The 22840-nt window shown below is 39.4% G+C and overlaps 1 protein-coding gene across 1 annotated transcript; it reads right to left on the bottom strand.

The window, feature by feature from the left end:
* Positions 1–2188: 2188 nt before the first annotated feature.
* On the bottom strand, positions 2189–5544 carry LOC125582384. The gene is made up of 4 exons (XM_048749060.1): positions 4968–5544; positions 4805–4886; positions 2859–4684; positions 2189–2247 (listed from the first exon to the last, which is right to left on the bottom strand). The coding sequence occupies exons 1-4, from the start codon at positions 5542–5544 to the stop codon at positions 2189–2191; spliced, it is 2544 nt and encodes an 847-aa protein (XP_048605017.1).
* Positions 5545–22840: the final 17296 nt, after the last annotated feature.

Raw genomic sequence — 22840 nt, 5'->3', positions numbered from 1 at the left:
TTTTCCGTCGGAATGTCCGTCAGAATACCGATGTTTTCTTGTAGTGCCTGATGCAGAGGCATCATGCTTGACCGACAAGTAACTTGGTTAACGTTATGACTTATGATTTTCTTATTTTATATTATTTATTTATAATTATGATAATTCTGTGAGCTTTAGGTCTTTTATCTTAAACATGTTTATCTTAGGGTTTGGTATTTAGCTTAAGCTTATATATAGCCTTGTTTGTCGTTGTTTATGAACGAGACTTTTGATAATTAAAAACAGAGCTTTTTCTTTATACCTTGTTTGATTCGATTAAATTCATCACAAGAAGTTGGTCTCAAAGAAACTATCGCAAGAAACTCTTTGATCGATCCAAGAAACTCTTTGATCGATCCAAGAACAAGTCTCTAGAACCCTAAAGGTTCCTTGATCGACCGTTCAACAGTTTGTACGCTACGCCATTGGCCTTCTCAAAGAGTCTCGTACGGCCAGTGGAGCTGGTTTCATCTTCAACCGACCATTCCATCATCTACCTTCGACCATATTTCCCTATTTTTCCATTTATATTCGTATCATCTATCATCAACTCTCTGGTTTATTTTGCTTGTTAGGTTGTAAAGGCAAAACCTAGTTCTTGACCAGGCTTGAACCCACCAGCTGTTCCAGTATCATCTGGTATCAGAGTTCTCCAACCCTGGTTGCAAGTATCCATCTCTTGTTTATTCATTTGTTGTTGCATTTAGATAACCATAAAAAGTTGTTCTTGATTTTGTTAGTGTTCATAGTTCTAGTTCATCTTTAAAAATCAGAAAAGGAAAATAAAGAAAAAGATTGATTGCTGTTTTGATTCTTATAATTCAAAAAGCCAAAATAAAAGTGTTTGCCTTTAGTTAATTTTCTAGTTTCTTTTTAGGTTTATTTGCATTCAAATCGAAAACCATTGTTTTTCTTGCTTGGTTTCTTTAAATTTGAAAACCCCAAAAAGTTATTTCCCTTATTTTCATTTATATATTTCGTGCTTTCCTTGAGTTAAAAAAAGGTTTTATTTATTTTTCAAACAAAATTTGTTTTCGGTTCAGCTTATTTTGTTTCCATTTTGAAAAATAAAAGTATCACAGCCCAAATCCAAACTTTCAACCCCAAAACGTAAGGCCCACGTTTTGAGTCACAGCCTTAAGTAAAGGTATATTGGTTATTTTGGATGATCTAAACCCTAAAATACTTCACATATATAAATAAAGCATGACCTAGAGGAGATGAGAGCAAAATTTGACAGCGAAGCTCTGCCAAATTTAGCAAAAACGCACCCATCAACTACATTGTGTTCACAAGAGAAATCAGTGCCAAGTTAGTGGTTTCGAGAGATGATTCCGACCAGATACAAAGAATATAGGCAAATAGCTTAAGTTGGATTAATAGATCTCGTTGCAAGGAAGACACGTTATTCATTTGTTGTTGCATTTAGATAACCATAAAAAGTTGTTCTCGATTTCTTTAGTGTTCTTAGATATAGTTCATCTTTAAAAACAAGAAAAGGAAAATAAAGAAGAAGAATGATTGTTGTTTTGATTCTTATAATTCAGAAAGCCAAAATAAAAGTGTTTGCCTTTAGTTAGTTGTCTAGTTTCCTTTTAGGTTTATTTGCATTGAAATCGAAAACCATTGTTTTTCTTGCTTGGTTTCTATAAATTTGAAAACCCCAAAAAGTTATTTCCCTTATTTTCATTTATATTTTTCATGCTTTCCTTGAGTTAAATTTTTTTAAAATTTATTTTCACATGAAATTTGTTTTCAGTTCAACTTATTCTGTTTCCATTTAAAAAAATAAAAGTATCACAACCCAAACCCAAACTTTCAACCCCAAAACGTAAGGCCCACGTTTTGAATAAAAACTCTAACTAAAGGTATATTGGTTGTTTTGGATGATCTAAACCCTAAGATACTTCATATATATAAATAAGGCACGACCTAGAGGATATGAGAGAAAATTTGACGGCGTAGCTCTGACAAATTTACCGAAAACACAGCCGTCAACTACATTGTGTTCACTAGAAAAATCAGTGCAAGTTAGTGTTTTTGAGAGATGATTCCGACCAGATACAAAGGAGATAGGCAGATAACTTAAGTTGGATTGATAGATCTCGTTGCAAGGAAGACACAATAACTTTCGGATCTTAATTACGAAGAAAACTCAGTTAGTTATTCAATCTACAAGTTGAGAGAAAATCACCATTTTCTGAAACATGTTCATCTCAAGTTTTCCTGTTTCACAGAGTCATATTGGAGGGCAATTTACATTCGATACTGAAGGATCTAAGTGACAAGATTGTTAGTTTTAGAAAGCTGATATCCCATCTTTCTATAGATACCAAGAACACTTCGCTACGAGGTAAAATCCATTCGTTATTCAATCTTTAAGTTTGGAAATAATCATTGTTTTCTGAATCCAGAAGTTTTAAGTCTGAAACCTGTTTTTCCAGGTTAACATAAGGTTTTGTTGCAAGGTGTTTCCCGGTGGACCATAGAGAGTTAGAACGCGATTAAGGTGTCTCTAGAAGATCTTGTTGCAAGGAATCTCTATCAATTGACGGTTTCCTCTTTAGAGGTAAGATCAAATAATTATTTATGTTCCTTCTTGGCCAAAAATCACCTTGTTCTGTCAAAAACCAGAAATCCTAATTCTCGTTGAACGCAAACGCAATTTCAGATCGTCAGAACAACGTTTCAAGCGCCTTGACCGCTATCTTCAGAATCTACTTTTATTTTTATTTTTTTGGCAGCAAACGGCTATTCTATTACTCAAACTTGAGGTGTTATGGGTAACCAGACCGGAATAGAACAACCAACATAACATAAAGGTCTATGAAAAGAACGTGCATTCCTAGCTAACGAATCAGCAATCGCATTTTGTGTCCTTGGGAGATAACTGATCTTGAAGTCCGAAAAACACAACCGAAGAGTTTGAATGATTTCCAGCTCAGTTGAGAAGTTGGGCCATGCTTGTGGTTGCTCTATCATTGCAATCAGGTCCTTGCAATCTGTCCCAAATCTCTGGCAGGTCGAGTGTTGTATAATGCTCTCCATTGCCCAACGTAGCGCTTCCGATTCCGAGTGTAAAGGTGTCTCACGCCTCCTTAGATTCCTTGTTCCCATGAGCTGAACATTTCCCCTGATATCCTTCCAAACCCATCCCATTCCACTAAACTGAGATGTGGAGGTCCATGAACCATCCACCATACAAATATTACTCAAGCTTAAGGCCTGTGTATCTTCAGCAATCTGTACCTGTGGAGTGATTTGTGTAGTTTCCCTTGCATTGTACCAAGCTTGGCACTCACTCTCCGCATACTTTACTAGCTCCAAAGGGTCTCTATCAATGCCTCTAAACAACTTGTCATTTCTAGCTTTCCAGATATACCAAATTATCCAAGGATAAGGATCTCTGTCATCCTTTGGCTTCATAATATTATTCTTCCTCCAAAAAAGGTAATCCATATTAGCATAGATACTTGGTACCGGAAAGATTTGGGGGCTCGATGGTGTTGATGATGCCCAAACCTGTACAGCCGGTGGGCATTCGAAGATCGCATGGGTAACAGATTCTTCTGGCTCTCCACATCTCGTACAATAATTATCACATCGCATATTACGGCGTACCAGATTCCTAGTTACCGCTACCTGTCCAAAAATTAATAGCCATATAAGATGACAAATCTTTTGTGGCGCGTTTACTAACCAAGCAAAGGCTTGGAGTTTGGTTAAGCTAGGTTGAATAACTTCAGCATCCTCGTTTTCCCTCATCAAATTTGTAGCAACCCAATAGCCTGACTTGACAGTATATTGGCCATTCTTAGTGTAGCTCCAGCAGAATGTATCTCGTCTATGAGTAGGGCTTATTGCCAAACTCTGAATCATCTGTATATCTTCTTGATCTACATATTGTTCCAATAATCGAGCATCCCACTCCTTTGTTTTGAAATTAATGAGACTACTGACAGTCATCTTTGGGTTAACTACTGGAACCCGGGAACGAGCCGGTCTTGCTGGCGTCAAAGGAATCCAAGGATCTTCCCATACAATAATTTCATATCCTGAGTGCACTTTGCTTCTGATATCCAAGAGCAATAACTTCCTCGCATCTATAATGCTCGTCCATACATACGATGGAGAATCCACTCTGCCTGCTTGCAAAGGCGAGCTTAGACGATAGTACTTTCCCCGAAGAACTCTCGCTACTAATGAGTCTGGAAACTGAACAAGACGCCAAAGCTGCTTGGCTAAGAGAGCTAGATTAAATTCATGGATCATGCGGAACCCAATTCCTCCCTCCTCTCGAGGAGCACACATCTTTTCCCACTTTGCCCAGTAAATACCTCTTTTTGGCGGATTCGAGCTCCACCAGAATTGTGCAATGGCACTTGCTAGATTCTCACATATCTCCAAAGGTAGCAGGAAACTGGACATGACATAAGTCGGAAGAACTAACAAGATAGATTTGATTAAGACTTCTTTTCCTCCCTTGGACAACCATCTACCAGTCCAACCATTCACTCTGTGTAATAGTTTCTCCTTTAAGAAAGCAAAAAGTTTACACTTTGATCCACTAATATCTTCTGGGATTCCTAAGTAGGAACCCATCCCACCTTCGTTTTGGATACCAAGTGTATCTTTAATCTGTTGTCGATCATTCGCTGGAATCCTTTTACCAAAGAGTAATGAGAATTTATCAAAATTGATACATTGACCTGATGCATTCCCATATTTCCTGACTACTTTCATAACTTCTTCACATTCACGGGGCTCCGCCTTACAAAAGAACATGCTATTATCAGCAAAGAGAAGGTGTGATACCGAGGGGATAGCGCGTGCGACTCGCATCCCCATTATTTTCCCTTGATTCTCTGCATGATTAAGAAGGCTAACGAGCGCTTCCGTGCATAGAATAAATATGAAAGGAGACAAAGGATCTCCTTGACGTAGACCTCTCCCAGGGACAATATTTCCCCTTGGTTCTCCATTCATGAGAACTTTATACTTGACCGAGATGATGCATCTCATAATCCAGCCAATCCATATCTCCGAAAAACCCATCTTTCTCATGACTGCCTCAATGAATGACCATTCCATCCTATCATATGCTTTACTCATACCAGTTTTTATGGCCATCCTCTTTACTCGACCTGCCGGTTTTGTTCTCAAAGCGTGAAACATCTCCTGGGTTATCATGATATTATCTGTGATATGTCTACCAGCAACGAAGGCCGACTGGGTCTCAGATATCCGTTGTGGGAGAACCTTCTTTAATCTTTGGCATAAGACCTTAGATATTATCTTGTAGCTGACATTACATAGACTGATAGGTCTAAATTGTGTCATCTCATCCGGCTTTGTCGTCTTAGGGATCAAGAAGATATTCGTGTCATTAAAGCCCTGTGCCATTGTCCCTTCGAAATGGAATTCATTAACCATACGAGTTAAATCATCTTTGACAATATCCCAAAACTTCTGGTAGAAGAGAGCTGTCATTCCATCTGGTCCTGGGGCTTTTTCCGGGTGCATAGCGAACAATGCTAATTTAACCTCTCATTCAGTTACTGGAGCTGTAAGATCTGCATTTATTGCCCCTGTAATCGTTGTCGAAACCTCTGATAGCGCCTCAGCTATATCCTCTGGGTTAGAAGACTCAAATATTTTCCTAAAGGAACTAGCAGCAATGGCTACTAGTCCCTCCTCATCCACCACCAAATTTCCATTTTCATCAAGGAGTTGCGTTATCCTATTCCTTGCTCTCCTTTGCTTCACCAGCGCATGGAAATATATCGAGTTCCTATCACCTTCCCTTAATCAGAGGACCCTACTTTTCTGTATCCAAAACATCTCTTCTGCCTTAGGAGCAATAGATAGCTCCTTCAAAACCGCATATATTTCCTCGGAAGTAGCATCATCATTCGAATACAGATCCTCCACCTTCTCCTTGAGTTCCTCGGAAGAGCAGTAGATAGCTACTTTTATATATATGTATATTTTGATATATATATATATATATCAACTGGTTTTTATTTTGAAAACCAAATAATAGTTTAATAATCATGATATAATTTTACATTGTATGGAATTGTGTGTTATAATCTTGTATTATAGCTGAAAACAAAATGATCGTTTGGGTTGATTAGTATTAATGGTTAATGATATAAATATTTTACGATTTAGTAGTCCAATGTATGAATTAGTAATAATATTCATCAAAAATATTACTCCCTTCTTAGAATTTTAGTGTATAGTAAAATTTTTGTTTCAAAATAAGTGTCGTTTTAGAATTTCAAAACAAAATTTATTAACAAAATTTCAAAACAAAATCTATTCCCCTATACTGAAATACCCAAAAATCCGAAATACCCGATCCAAACCCGAACGAATATCCGAACGCCCACCCCTACACACGGATGTGAGGTTTTTATTTTATTTATTAATGAATAACTTTGATATGTTATAATGAATATTTTAACTATATGATTTACATTTTTAGTATTATATATTGTGTAACTCTATGATATTATTGATTAGGTGTATCATTCAAAATTATTAATATATAATGTTTTTTATACATAAATTAATTTGTTATAAATTTTTATTACATACTAATATATTTTTTGAATTTGGTACAATAAATTTATAATCTAAAATAGAGCATCGTTTAAAACATATTTTTTTTCAATTTCTACAATTTGCATACAATAAATTTTTAAAATTTAATTCAAGTTTAAAATAATTTATATTAAAGTTTTTTTAAAATTTTTGGTCAAAATATATTTTTCTACTAAAAAAATATTTATTTTCAGTTATATATATATATATATACATACATATATCATACCCAAGTAAGGTTCTGCACAGTTTTGGATCACTTGGTTCCTTAAGAATCATCTATTCTTCTGCAGCAGCATCCTTTTTCTCATAGCTTAAAGAACTCGTTTTCATGTAAAAGCTACAGAAAAAATCCTATAGTTAAACTTCTACATCTACGGTCCAACCAACCATCTCCTATATGTTTTTTTTAATTAATGTTTATGGTTTAGGCTACAACATATATTATTTGATGTTGCAAAATTTAATATTGAGATATCTTCTATTCAACAGAAGATTGAAAAGAATATCATATCTTATAAAATCATAATGGAAATGTTTATATATTAGATGAACCTATTCCAAATAGAAACATTTAGATATTTCCTTAAAAGTATTATATATATATATGTGTGTATGTTAACTGGATTTTTATTTAGAAAACCAAATAATAATTTAATAATGATGATATAATTTTACATTGCTATGGAATTGTTTCTTATAATCGTTTTTTATAGCTGAAATCAAAATGATCATTTGGGTTGATGAATATTAATGGTTGATGATATAAATGTTTTACGATTTATTTTTCCAATATATGAATTATTATTAATATTCATCAAAAATATTACTCCTTCCTTTTCAGTTTTATTATCGTTGTATAGTAAAAAAATTTGTTACAAAATAACTGTCGTTTTAGAATTTCAAGTAAAATATTATTAACAATATTCTTCTGTTTATTTTTCTATTGGTTGAAATATGGTTAGGTTTGTAGATAATGATGTTTTTATTTATAAAATATTCAAAATTAAATATTTTTTTCAATCTGTGCGTATAACTCTATATTGACAATTAAATGAAATGGATGGAGTAAGTAGTTATTGATTCTATGGAATCGTCAGTTATATCAAACATTATATTAAACACAGAATTTATTAAATTCAGAAATAGGAATGTACAGTTTTTTGGGCAAAAATAATTTAAGTCGTTAACCATATATATAGTAGCGGACACTTGTAATTATGAAAATTCCAAGGAGATGTCACAAAATGTCATATGTTTTAATTGTATTCATTATGACCAATAATTTATATATTTGTAATTGACAAAGCAAATATAAATACGATATTGATCAAGGAAAATGATCACATCTTAGAATTAATATTTTAGTACATAACATTTTTCTTATTAAACAGTTAAATAATTTTTAGTTCAATAAGCAAGGCTTCCTGCAAACGCATTCGCGGATAAATCCCTTGCAACGACCATCGGGAGAACATTCGCTTATACATACTTGTTTGCAATTACTCCACTTCAAACATATTCCCTTAAAATTTATGCTTTTTGCTTCACACATTTGTTGTCCTTGAAACATTTTCATACCTATAAAAAAAATATTCAATAAGAATTCAAATTAGTGGACATAAATGTAATCAGGAACTACAAAAAAAGCTTTGCAGTTAGAATTTTATAGTAACATAAGTATAATTTTAATTGGTAGAATATCAACTTATAATTTAGTTATTAATGTGGAATGATGAACAATAAAAATATTTGGAACATCTATGTGATAGTTCATATTTTTGTGATTATGTTCCTAATATATACATCTTGTAATTAATTGTACATAAATTGCATAGAATCTTAAGAAGACACTAGAGTTTCATCCACACAGATGTAAGGTTTTTATTTTATTAATATATAACTTTGATATATTATAATTAATATTTTAAATATATGATTTACATTTTAGTGTTATATATTGTTTAACTCTATGATGTTATTGATTAGGTTTATTATTCTAAATTATTAATATATAATTTTTTATACATAATTTAATTTCTTATTAATTTTTATTACATACTAATATATTTTTTGAATTCGGTTCAATAAATATATAATCTTAAATAGAGCATCTTTTTAAAATATGTTATTTCAATTTCTACAATTTCCATACAATACATTTTTAAAATTTAATTCAAGTTTAAAATACTTTTTTTTTAATTTTTTTTTTAATTTTTGTCAAAATAAAAATTTCTACAAAAGAAATATTTATTTTCAGTTATGTATATATTATACCCAAGTAACTGCACAGTTTTGGATCACATGGTTCCTTAAGAATCCTCTCTAATTCTGCAGCAGCAGCCTCTTTCTTGATAGCTTAAAGAGCTCGTTTTCGTGTAAAAACTGCAGATAAAATCTTATAATTAAACTTCTACATCTACGGTCCAACTAATCATCTCCTATATGTTTTTTTATGTAATGTTTATGGTTTAGGCTACAACATATATTATTTGATGGTGCAATATTTAATATTGAGATATTTCCTATTCAAAAGAAGATTGAACAGAATATCATATCTTATAAAATCATAAAGGAAACATTCATATATTATATCCCTATTCCAAATAGAAACATGGGCAATTTGCCAAATATGACTCAAAACTTGATTTTGAATGCAAAAATATACCCAAACTTGAATCAAATGCAAAAGTAATCCAAAAATCTTGTGAAATTACAGCCAGCCCCTTGTGACCAAACAAAAAAACAGAACTCATTTTTACGAATATAGCCCTGCTAAATCTTCTGAGTCTTCTTAGATTATGTACGTCCGCTAGACGACGTCCATGGAACTCGTCTGGTATAGATTGTTGGACCATAAATTTGTCACTAAGTCTCATGTCATTATTAAGAGTCAAAAGACAACGTCAAAAGTTAATTACCGATCTCCATATATCTCGGAGTCATGTGGATCTAAGAAGATGTCAAAGACCGAACATTAGGGAGCACGTTCAACCAACTTACGAGCTGGACGGAGACTAATTGCTTCTATAAAAGACAAAGTTGTTACTCTTGTAAGGGGGATCTCTCTCACAAACAGCACCAGAAATGAAACCATTAAATATTCTTACCATGATAAAAGTCAAGATCACCGCTTGATGGAAAGGCGAAAACAAGAGCTCGCTAAGCTCGAATTAAATCATGGATATACGTCTCCACTTTTCAAAGGAAGAAGAGCACAAGATCCAAAACAGACTATCATCATTATATAAATATAAGGATTAAACGACGTATTATACAACAAGAAGGAGAAGAGTTATTCCTTTATGCTTAACCCATCCCGAACAGCAACATCGAGCTGGAGACATGCTACCCTTCACATCATATACGCCTCCGAGTTTGATCGAAGGACAATGGCTATTCACACGAAACCTTATCTTATGAGATCGAGATTAGCCGATCCGAGGTGTCTAGCTCCTTATTCTCGTCCATAAACGAATCCTAACAACGAAACCTGACGTCTCTTTCGTGAGATGATAATAACCGAACTACGTTTAGACTTGATCCCTTGACGGGTACGTAGGCAGTTCGATCCCGAGTTCAGTCACGATCTTTCTCTCCCGATATCTCTATGCTATTCGGCATACGAATAGAGTCTATTTTTGTCGACTCATACCTGATTACATCGTTGTGTTTTGAGGATATCGTCGCCCACGTTATTTATTCCCTAACTGTTTTCATTCAAACACTACAAAATACATAGTGTAGATTTTAGGATCTACATTTTGGCGCCGACTGTGGGGAAGAGAAACGAAAAACATCCTTGCTAAGAACCCGATCTAAAGCTTGTAAGCACGTAAATGGATCCATCCAGTATGGTGTCCGGTACCGCAACAAACGAACCATCACACCACAAAGGCATCGTTCTTACAAGACTGTAAACGAGAAACGGAACATGAGATTCGATTCCAACCTCAGCCTAATTGAATCTCTATTAATGATAAAAGTAATTCATCTTGCCAACACCGATAAATTCCACATACCGTAGCAGACCAACGATGAGTTCTGAAAACCCGACCTCCCGAGTTCAGGTTATGTCAAATGATCGCCCAACACCAGAAAAGTTTGCTAAACCGAACTGATGCATTCAAACAGATATCAACGCTATATGGCATAAGTTCAGAGGATGCGGAATGTCATCATGAACAAACTATAAGCTCAAAAAGTTAATATCTTGGACAGCTAAGAACAAGATAAATAAAACGAATTTGCCGTGCGCCAAGTGTGAATCCTCGATCGATAAATGATCAAAAGTGAGGAAGAATATTGAAGAGATCGAATTATAATATCTCGAGCACGCCTGGACTGGGCACAAGAACTAAGTACACCTGATTCCCAAGATCTCAACATGTATATTTTGAGGTTGAGGAGACATCAAGAAACAAGACTTCTCCACATTCCACGAAATGAGAGCGTTAGGCTTGCGACCACAAACGCCATCACACTTTCTTGCTTTGGTTATTATAGGAATGACACGATTCCCCGAGCTCCTAAAAAGACAATTCATTTACCTTGCTTTGACGAATAATATGTTTGCTACCAAATTATGTGTTATTCAAGATGGGAATCTCTTCGGTGGAGTAACAACAACGAAGAAACCATAAATATCTTGACTACCGTTTCGTGGAGGGGAGAAGGGGAGCTCACCAAGCTCGAGAGCTAAAAGGCGAGAAGAAGAAGATAAAAGAGGAACTTGTACTCAAGAGCTCTAAACCGCAAATACGTTTACGTATTTTAAATTTTTGATATCAAGAGAAATATTCTCTCTTCGACCACGACCTCACGTTTCGAACACGATCAAGCCACCAAGCAGCTCTAAGTGTTCTCGAAGTTACCATCTCCAAATCCGAACGCTTCAAGACGAGGAGCAAAAATGATGCGCCTCAGATCGTACAACCCACGTCCTGCTCCTTACCGCCATGGACCAGACTGGTTTGGATGAACCTGGACAGTAGGCAAAGGGTCATCTTGACCAGACCGCATGGGAAATGGAGTCTTTGACTATCTTTAATATTTTCAGTCAATCTTTATATTTCCTAGGCATGTTTTTCCTCAATATCTGTATGTCTTTCTTTGACTCATTCTAGTATAAATATGTAACACATCTCATGGAATAAAACAATCGATTTCTCCTTCTTCTTTTGAGTTTATACTCTTTGTTCTTTGCTTAGAACATTTTTAGTTTTCTTGGTGTGGTTAGCTCCAAGTTAAACGCCTCTTTCTTGTTGGACCGGTGCGTCACATCCGGCAACAGATCGAGTTTTGCTTCCTTGTCGGACCTGTGAGTCATATCAGGCGACAATCAAGCACTCTGGTAGTATCATTGGGTCATCCGCAACCCTTTGTGTCACCGTTCATTCCATCAGTTCTCCTTCCTCACGGATCGAGTCCATATCTTTCCTTACCGGTGGAGTGTTCGTTCCTTAGGGTTCATCAAGTGGTATCAGAGCCACTCAACCGGTACTATCTATTCATCTTCTCATCTATCCATATATCCTTCATATTTTCAACAACATGTCATTCAAAAGGCAGAATGATACAGTCACTGTTCCAGAATTCATAAGTGAATTTAAGCAGATGATCGAGGCTAAGTTTGCCCCGATCCACAAAAGAATTGATTTAGTTGGAGACACGAAAAAAGCGATCTGTGCCTAGCCATGAAAAACCAGAATCAAGGAGGCTAGCAGCGGAAGACTGGTTTATAGATCCGGAAAACCAGGCTCAAGGTTTACTTCTTGTCACTAGGAGACCATTGAGCTATGATCTTGGTCCAATCTTTGATGAGGAGGAAGAGCAATTCGATAATCCGACGCAAGATTCACTTCTTTTCACTAGGAGACCATTGAGCTATGATCTTGGTCCAATCTTTGATGAAGAGGCACAGCTAGAAACAATTGAGAAATCAGATCCTAAGGAGACTAAAGAAGCTGCAAAAGAAGAACTGTTTCAGATTTCAACCAGAACCCATTTCGATGATATTTTCGAAAGGTATTCTCATTATTCAAAACCTGATCCATACATCCTTTGTTTTGAGACACTGAAGGAAGTAGAATATGCGGAGAAGAAACTTTGGACATCTCTAGGAAAATCAAACATGGAAGAGGGAAGGGTTGTGACTTCGGTTCTTAATTCACAAGTGCAATCAAAGATAACTGAAGCTGTGGATTTTGTCTTTGGAGAATCAGCTTTCTGGAATCCAGCCGCCAAAGCGAAGGCTTTGTTGTTTAAATAATTGAAGCCATGTATCGGAACAAAATTTCAGTATAAGTTTCTTGATGTTGGTTGCAACAAAAACGTCCAGGATGACCTGCAGTATTTGGAGGTATGGTCATTTCATCCCAAAGAGTATGATGCTAGAAATGGAACTCAAAGAAACCATCACATGATTGACAAAGTAAGAGATTGGCCTGGAGTGTCCAAGCTAAAGTTGCTCGCACAAGTACAATGGCTGCATAAAGGTGGTAATGTGAACTTGATCTCTATTCCACCCATGTTTCCTTTGGATCCAGGAAAGTCAGATTTGTGGACAAATCCTTTTGAAGAGAAAGGGAATGAAGCACCTCAGATCGTACAACCAACGTCCTGCTCCTTACCGCCATGGTCCAGACTAGTTTAGATGAACCTGGACAGTAGGCAAAGGGTCATCTTGACCAGATCGCATGGGAAATAGAGTTTTTGACTATCTTTAATATTTTCAGTCAATCTTTATATTTCCTAGGCATGTTTTTCCTCAATATCTTTATGTCTTTCTATGACTCATTCTAGTATAAATATGTAACACATCTCATGGAATAAAATAATCGATTTTTCCTTCTTCTTTTGAGTTTATACTCTTTGATCTTTGCTTAGAACATTTTTAGTTTTCTTGGTGTGGTTAGCTCCAAGTTAAACGCCTTTTTCTTGTTGGACAGGTGTGTCACATCCGGCAACAGATCGAGTTTTTCTTCCTTGTCGGACCTGTGAGTCATATCAGGTGACAATCAAGCACCCTGGTAGTATCATTGGGCCATCCGCAACCCTTTGTGTCACCGTTCATTCCATCAATTCTCCTTCCTCATGGATCGAGTCCATATCTTTCCTTACCGGTGGAGTGTTCTTTCCTTAGGGTTCATCAACAAAGACTCCACAAAAAGAAGAGCACGAGCTCTTAGAGCCCATAAACGCCATATATTTTTTGATTATTATGAAAGGACGTGAAATGAAAAAAAAATGAAAGAAGATACGTTGCTTTTTCTTGTCATGGTGTCTCCACATTCTGGAAAAAACAACGAGAGTCATTCTTTCTCTTGATCATATGCGATCTAGTGCGATCATATATAGACAGCTAGAGGTCTTAGACTTAAATTCGAGACAAGAACCGACGAACTTAACGTCTCATTCAAGACCGATGAAATCGATGTCTCACTCGAGATGATTAAAAATTGGATCATATGAGACTTGAACAAGGGTTACTATCCGCTCAACCTCCATGAACGAGTGCTCGGAAGCTGGAGAACCACAACTACCATCACATGTCTCACACCTTTCGGTGAAGAAGAGTTCTCACTGCTCAACCGCAACCATTGCAGGATCTGATGAGAATAGGAGTGGTGTTTCCTTGTTGCTTCTGGTACTGATGGGCATGCACCTGAAAAGACAAGAAAATTTTTATGTCATAAACTGGTTTAAAGAAGTAACCTAGACTAAATCAGACTAAATCTATAGGCGATCAAAGCTCCCCGACAAAGGCGCCAATTTGATCTCACTCAAATTACCCTAAGGAGTGAATTACTCTCTCAAATAAGAGGTTCAATTGTAGTACTTAGGGATCGAATCCACAAGGAGCTAGGGAACCTAATAGATCTAATCAGAGTGATTAATCTAGGTTGATTATGTTTAAATGTAAATAACTGGTTTGAGCAAGGTAGTTGCTCGATTGGTTTGATTGGGTTTTTGGCACTTAGATGAAATAGATAGACTTAGGGTTTTATTCAGATAATCAGGATTATAATCCTACAGATGCTTAATAGTTGTATGCATAATAATATAGAGCCCAATCGCTTATAAACAAACCGATTGGCGTTCGCTTTCTAGGTTTTTCTATTGACCATATATAAGTGTCGATCGATGATTCTAGAGGAATATCGATCGATACACCTTTTTCACCATCGATCGATTATTCTATAGGAATATCGATCGATGCGTTCTTAGCCAAGCTTTACGCGCGGGTTGAATAATGCTCACTAGGCTTACTAGGTCAGTTTTCGCCTTACTCTAACAATCCTAGCTCAATTAGGACGGATTCAGGGTGAGATTCAAGTGTTAACTTGTGCCTACAACTCCTAGGTCACGGTTCTAGCTAGCTAAACTAGAAACATGCATTAATGACAATCCTAATGATAAATATCACAACTTAGGAATCTATAGTTGGGGCTAATCCCTCATAACCTATTTGAACCCTAAATCTAACAGTGGAACTACTCAGACATAGGTAAGCAATTCGTAACAGCAATAAGGTATAAAACCTGCATAGATATTAAATAGATAATAATGGAGTTCCAATCACAAATCTCTTTGGATCTTCTCTCCAACTCTACTAAAATCCTAGAAAACCCTTTGCTGCGAAAACATGAAAACAAGAAAGCACACTTTTCCTAGAACACTTTGGCAAACTATAAATATTAGGTTAAAAACTCGTCAGGGGTAATCTTGTAAATTGGTGAAGTCTTGGGCTCTAAGTCGGCTGAAACCAAACGGGCTTCTACGCGCTTTGCTGTCGATCGATGTCACAGGGTGTGCATCGATCGATTATTGACTCAGAATGTCGACCATTGGTCTTGCTCGATGGTCAACGCGGATGCTCTCTCCAATTATCTCCAAAATGCTCCAAAATCATCACTTTCTTCCAAATCACTCCTGATCATATAAATTTACTAAATATAATCTAAAACATAATAATTAGTTATTAAAACATTTATAAACCATGGTTAAAAGTGGGTAAAATCCATGGCATATCAACAATATCTTGTTGTCAATCGACACTGTTGGGGTCAAAATCGGTTACGACGAAATCAAAGTCAGAAACTTCCCGAGAAACGTCTTCTTCGAAAAAAAGAAAAGATAATTCTCAAAAGAATAAAGAAAGCGGAAGAACTAAATCAAGTTTCTTAACAAGTCCGAAAAGGATTCACAAGATAAGTCTTCAAGGAAGGTCGCTCGAGGCCTCAAACAACGGATCCTGGAAAACAATAAACCATCGTCCAATCCCCCAAACGGGAGAATTGGACCGAGCAAGCCGTCCAACTCGCCAAATGGGTGAGTTGCACCGACCGAACCAATTTACCAAGTTGGACCGAACATGCTGCCTTCATTCCATTCTCATAGCTCCCTCTTCTGTGATCGGATAGAACTGACTCTTGTTTCGTCTCGATCGTTCTCTTGAAGAAAATTTGGATTTCTCGTATCAAAACGGCAACGGTAAACTAAACACCTCGAACTGCCTATGCTATTCGGATTTCTCGTATCAAAACGGCAACGGTAAATGGCAACGGTAAACATCTTCGAAAATGGTCTTTCTATAAAATCATAAAAAAAGCTTCAGTCCGAGAACGGCCCAAAAGGGGTCAGAACGCGGAAAAAAACCCACTTGCGGTCTTATGCGAAATCGAGCCCAAATCGTTATGACGGTTTATCTCTTTTATGCGGGAGAAGATAAATGTCAAGTTCGGAGGATAAATGTGAAGTTTCCGAAGATAAACATGAAGATCGAGGGAAAATAGAATATTTCCGCGAAGCGATAAATTCGGCCTAGGGCAAAAAAGGAAAGAGCAAACCACCTCTTGGAGAGTGCATAAGGATGTCGAAGTTGGAGGCACAAAGAGACGCAATTTTTCTACTCATAGCAAAAACTTATAGCATTTAGGCAATTTTCTTTTTTTTGTTATCGAGCTGCGCCTCAACTAGGTTTTCAAGTCTTAGGTTTCTAAAACTAGGAATCTCGCCAACAGCTCTTGTGGCCGAAGGCTCTTACCTTGTTGTAACGATAAAGCACAGATTCAGAATTATAAGCTTCTTGCACTCTTTTCGATTCCTTATATTATTTTTTCGTCCATACTTTCGTGTTCTGATTACTTGGGGTGTATTTTAGTAGATATTCGGGACCTCTGGGAAATTTAGGGTTTCTTATCTTTCCTAATTTAAATGGAAATCGACAATGCGAATTTCAGTTCCCACAGTTTGGCGCTAGAAGGAGGGGGGTACGGATCAATCTAACTCTCAACCACCAACGCTCGATCAGACATGTCAGCCGACGATCTCAATAACCAACAAACTCGCGGCGCCACTGCCGCCGACGACAACATTGAGAAGACTCCAGCAACGAATGTAACCGCGGTCAACGCCGATGCAAACACTGCAGCGTTCGAGGAAGTCAGCAGAACAAGAAAAGGTCATGAATTCTCTCGCTAAATAGGTTGAAAACCTAACAGCAAGGACCAGGGCCGTTCTTCCGCGTGGAGCAACCCGAGTCCGCAGAAGAAGACTCGATTTCACGACTCATGTGGACCGGTCTGCCAACGCGCAGAGGAAATCGTTTGGACAAAATCCCGACGAAACTACTCCTGTGCCAACGCGGAAAGAACCAGAAGATCTTCCTCCTATCGAGGAACGTAATGAGGACGAAGAGATCGAACGCGTTGACTTAGATTCTAGCAGTCACCCCGAACCTACAGACGAAGACACAGATGTGTATCAACGACGTACAAGGAGCCGTGCGGCTCGGGATGAGTCCCAGTTCGACAATCCTTTGACTCAAGAAGAAGAAGCCATCTTCTGGGACAAACAAAAAGAACTGGCTGAGGAGCAAACTCGGCCTACTCGCAGCAAACGCTGACAAGGTCAGAAATCTGCTAGCGAAAAATCCGAGATTCGCGACCTTCGCGATCATCTGATGAAAACGGCTGCATAGGTTAGAGCGGTGAAACCCCAGATCCAGGACGCGCTCTACAAGGCCACAGACTATATAGTCATCGAGGAAGAGACGAAGGTCTTGTCGCAAAAGCAAAAGCCGACGAAGACATCGTCAACGGATCCTGGGTCATATCAGAAATCAAAAAAAGAAAAACCCTCGAAACGACAAAAACATCTATCACGGGGAAGAAGAAACCCATGAAGCACACAACTATGCCAATAACTCGGGACCAGAGCAGGGCCGGACGACGGGTAACACATGGACCCGAAATCCGAACTACGACGAGAATGTCTTCTGCGACTTCCATCAGGCTCGCGGCCACTCAACCGTTAACTGCAAAGTCCTCGGCGCAAGGTTGGCCGTAAAACTGCTTGCAGGAAAACTCACCGAACTACTCAGCATAAAAGACCTCGTCCACGACTCAGACCACCTCCCGAGAAACGATAAGGCTCCTCAAACGGAAAACTCTTTCCAAGGGAACCAATCGGGTGAAAAACGCGGGAGAAGGCAGGACGAGAAGGGCAACGACAGTAGCCGCCGCAGAGTCAATATGATCATCGGAGGATTACAGTACTGTGGTGATACCGTCTCTGCCATCAAAGCTTATCAGCATAAGGCCGAGACAAGCGCAAATTCGCTAACCTGGTCCGCGCCTAGCGACTTCCCGAAAGGGGCAATCACTTTCGACGAAGAAGAGGCTGGATCAACTAGCCCCACTGCGGTCCACTCGTAATCGATCTCGTGATAAGAGATCTCGAGGTCGTAGGGGTTCTCATCGACACAGGCAGCACAGTCAATGTCATCTTCCGGGATACTCTGAAGAGGATGAACGCCGAGCTAGGAGAAGTCGTACCATCGCCCAACCCGCGAACTGGTTTCCAGGGCTCGACATCTATGACTCTCGGATCGATCAAACTGTCTGTTGCGGCGAAAGAAGTCACAAAAATAGTCGACTTCGCGGTCGTCAATCACCCGGCCATCTGTCATCATGGGGACACCCTGGTTAAACGCCATGAAGGCAGTCCCATCGACCTGCCACTTAGGCATCAAATTCCCAACTCATAACGGAATTGCCGCGATCTGGGGATCCCAGACACAATCAAGACACTGCTTCCTGGCCGTACACAAGCTACGGCAAATCATGACCACCGCGACCGGAGGAAACAAACACGGGCAAAGCTAACTCAGACGTCGACTGAAAACGCTTCGAAAAAAGACGATCCAGAATCGTCGACTCAAGCAACGGCCAAAGAAAAATCAGTTTTAGAGCCTGACGCTTCTACCCTACCGGAGGAAACAAACCCGGTAAAAGACGTCGATCCTGCAACTAACGCGACCGACGCAGTAGCTGACTAAACACACTCGCACAAACAAGCAGAACTACGAGATGGCTTGATCGCCGAAAGCGGTACGTAGGCAACTCGTCCAAGGACGAGTTCAGCTATCCCCCCCCCCCTCTCCCAAAGGGGGGGGGGGGAGTGGGTACATATACGAATAATCATATATTCCCGCATTCTAAAAATATTTGCCTTGTACTCAAATTTTTGAAACTTTTTCGGCAATAAAGACTTCGTTAAATATCTTGCTATACTTTCAGAAAACATCAGTATACAAGCCAAACGATTATTGAACGAAAACAAAAACTTTCGAAAAATCGTCACACCTCAAAACAGATCAACTCCACACTAGCTTATCAAACAAAGAAAAAAAAATCATTGTAAAAGCGTCGCCGGAATCAACGGATTCCGCCGACCACTGAAAAATCCTTCGAAACCATATCTTGGTCGTACCGTCGATTCAGACTCTCGACCAAAACACAATCTCAGATACGTTACTAACATGAAGTGTGTTCTCAAAAAAATAAGCGAGACGTCGCCTATATCTTCGAGAATACACTCTTAGTCCGTTCGCGACTAAAAAATTACAAACGCTTGTCGATTGGCCCCGCCAAGCACTTTAGCTGTCCTGAACAAGCACATTTAGACGTATCCTAAGGATAGGTCCTCTTACATCCGACTAGGATAAAAGAGCGCGCTATAAATGAAATCTGAAATTTTGGTCAGCACCTTCGGGAGACTTAAAAATTGTCCTCGAAGAGATGCTCGATTCCTACCATACAAGTCGCGTAAGCCGAGAACTTATCGCGGACTTTAAAGCGGGACGGAATCAGGTCAAAAACGATAGGGGAAACGTAAGTCGAAGTAGTCATCGAACCCCCTAAAGCCGTGATTAGACCTAGGTCTTACCATAAACCCAGCATACTGGTCTCTAACGTCTCAAGGAATGATATTGAAAAGATACGAGATCCTGAAAGCATGTTTCTTCTTCCACATCTAAACGCCCTCGAAACTTTGAGAATTTCTCAAACATCTTGAACGAGCAACGAACAGGACGATCCACAAAAAAGGATAAGGAGCGAGATGACAACTCGAATCTTTCTCCCGACACTTAACAAAAACATTCTTGAAACCTTTTTATATAAAGAGTACGAACTACACAATGGCCGTAAATGGCAGGGATTCGAAGCCACATACGGCCAGTCCCACAACATAAAACACGGCCACACTCAGCCGGAAACAAACCAACGATAGAAATATTTTACAAGGGAACACTTTCCCGATAAGCCATAGAAGGCCTCGCCAATCAACCATCAATATCAAAGTACCCGGTAATCGATTCCCCCACCAAGTAATCATCGACAGTAAGGGGAACCACCGGCTGGTTCATTTCGCCCGTCTCGTCCGGAACACATGTCTCAGCCTCCACCGTTTCAAGAGAAACAGTAATCGACTCCCATTGCTTCCAAATATTCTCTTCGATCCGAGGAATCGCGAAATCTCTGGCTCTCTCATTCATGCGCTGAGTCTGCCTCGCATTCTCGACGTCATACGAATAATCAGCAGCCTGCATAAGGAACAGTCTGCCCACAGTGCCGCGACACTCACGATAATTCCCGTAAGCTTTATAACCCTCCTTAAGCTCTCTGAACTCGTAAGAGAACTGGTCACGACGAGTCTTCATAATCTCGACCATCTCTCTCCTTCCTCGCCTATGGGCATGACGAATCTCTGTCGCAACCAATCCTCCCTCATCACGACGAGAACGCTCCAGCTCATCCCTCAAATGAGAAATTTCTTTATCAGCCTTCTCGGCCCTGAATTGCACCATGCAAACCTCCTGGATGCTCGCATCAAGGGCTCGGTTCATCACAAGAAGGCCTTGCGAAAACTCTCAAAGTCAAGAAAAGCTTGCCATAAAAAAAATGATGAGTATACAAAGCTTACCCCATTGACCAGTCTCGACGCCTTGGTAAACTCTGGCCCTTCGACGGATCCACCTTCGGCCTCCGGAGGGTTAGAACCAAGTGACTCTTCAAGGTCGAACGACTCACCATCAAAATAATCTCCGACGAGAGTTTCGGGAAAGCATCCCCCACCGGCTTCGTCATCATCAACGACTATGAGTTTGTCCTTGCGGTTCCTTGACCTCTCCCTCTCTACTAGGCATCACACGGAACGAACACGTTCATTCTTGGCTTATCCTATTCTTCTTTGATTGGCAAATCAGGCTGAAATCGGGAACGGTGGAGAGCGACAACCCGTTTCGGGGTAAATGTACCCCAATAGAAGTCACCACTGCGGAGTAAACTTATATTGGTGGTCAAGCCATCCGGAGCTGGCGGAAAGGGATTGGTCTCGGCAAAACGAGAAACGGATTTGTATGATCCAATGTCGTCGAAGCCAAAACTAGCGTGTAACAAATCGAAAGTACCTCTCCGACCACATATGGTCCTGAGAATGGGGATGCAGCTCTCTTCCACAGATGCATCGTCGATTCGGACAAAGAAGAAAGATTGCGTCCAAACATGGTAGTTCGACACAAAGTCGACTATGATCGCCTTGTTCGTCCAAGGACCCAGTTGTACTGTCGCCGTATGTCCCTTGAACATCAACAAGGCTTCGAGATGATCAACGTCAAGGGGGATCCCCCATTCGTAACTCAGCACCAAAATCCCAATAATATGATGTAAACCGACCGGCTTGATCTGACCGAACCCTAACCCGAAACGACTAAAGAGCTGCACGATAATCTCCGGGAGAGGAAACCACAAGTGGCATTGCATTAAGTACACTTCAAAGCACGTGAAGTAACCGTCAGGCGGGGATTCAGCGACTTCTCCTGCTACTGGGAGACGAAACTCTACCCACTCCTGAACTTTGCAGAAGCCCCGAATTGCATCAAGCCCGTTCGGACAGCTCGAGCTTGGACAACCCTCCACGGGGTTAGCACGGAACAGAGCAGGATGCCATATCCCGGGTGGACGATGTTTTGGTTCGCCCCTGGTCGTCCAATAAGTGTCGCGGTACTCGGGATCAATCGAGTGATCCGAAAACTCCACCTTTGGCGCAACGTTTCCATCTCGCGAACTGGAGCCACCAGGGACAGAGCGATCGCCACGAGACTTGGAGGAAGGCTTTCTCCTTGAAGTCATGATCAAAAAGAGGTTTTCTATCAAAGGGAGAGAAGAGAGAAAAAGAGATTTCTATCTTGAAAGAAAGTTTGTGTAAATGAGCAAGTAAAGAAATTGAAAACTTACTCTACATACTTATAAGCAAGAGAATTCACTATTCACCTTCGGGTTTTTTGACATTGGATTTCATCTAACTCACCCTGCACGTCCAAACCGCTTGCCAGATCACCATGATTCTAACGAGTTGGGGGGCTAACTGTTGGGGTCAAAATCGGTTACGACGAAATCAAAGTCAGAAACTTCCCGAGAAACGTCTTCTTCAAAAAAGAAAAGATAATTCTCAAAAGAATAAAGAAGCGAAAGAACTAAATAAAGTTTCGTAACAAGTCCGAAAAGTATTCACAAGATAAGTCTTCAAGGAAGATCGCTCGAGGCCTCGGACAACGGATCCCGGACAACGATACACCAACGTCCAACCCACCAAACAGGAGAATAGGACCGAGCAAGCCATCCAACTCGTCCATTTGGCGAGTTGGACCGAGCAAGCCGTCCAACTAGCCCATTTGGCGAGTTGAACCGACCGAAGCCGTCCAACTAACACATTTGGCGAGTTGGATCGGTCAAGCCGTCCAACTCGCCCATTTGCCGATTTGGACCGAACATGCTGCCTTCATCCCATTCTCGTAGCTCCCTCTTCTGTGATAGGATCGAACTGACTCTTGTTTCGTCTCGATCGGAGTCATCAACGGAAC

The sequence above is a fragment of the Brassica napus genome, chromosome C2 (genome assembly GCF_020379485.1).
Source record: "Brassica napus cultivar Da-Ae chromosome C2, Da-Ae, whole genome shotgun sequence".
NCBI classification, from domain to species: Eukaryota; Viridiplantae; Streptophyta; class Magnoliopsida; order Brassicales; family Brassicaceae; genus Brassica; species Brassica napus.
Note: the sequence above shows the minus strand (reverse complement) of the source record. Positions and strands in the feature narration are given on the sequence as shown.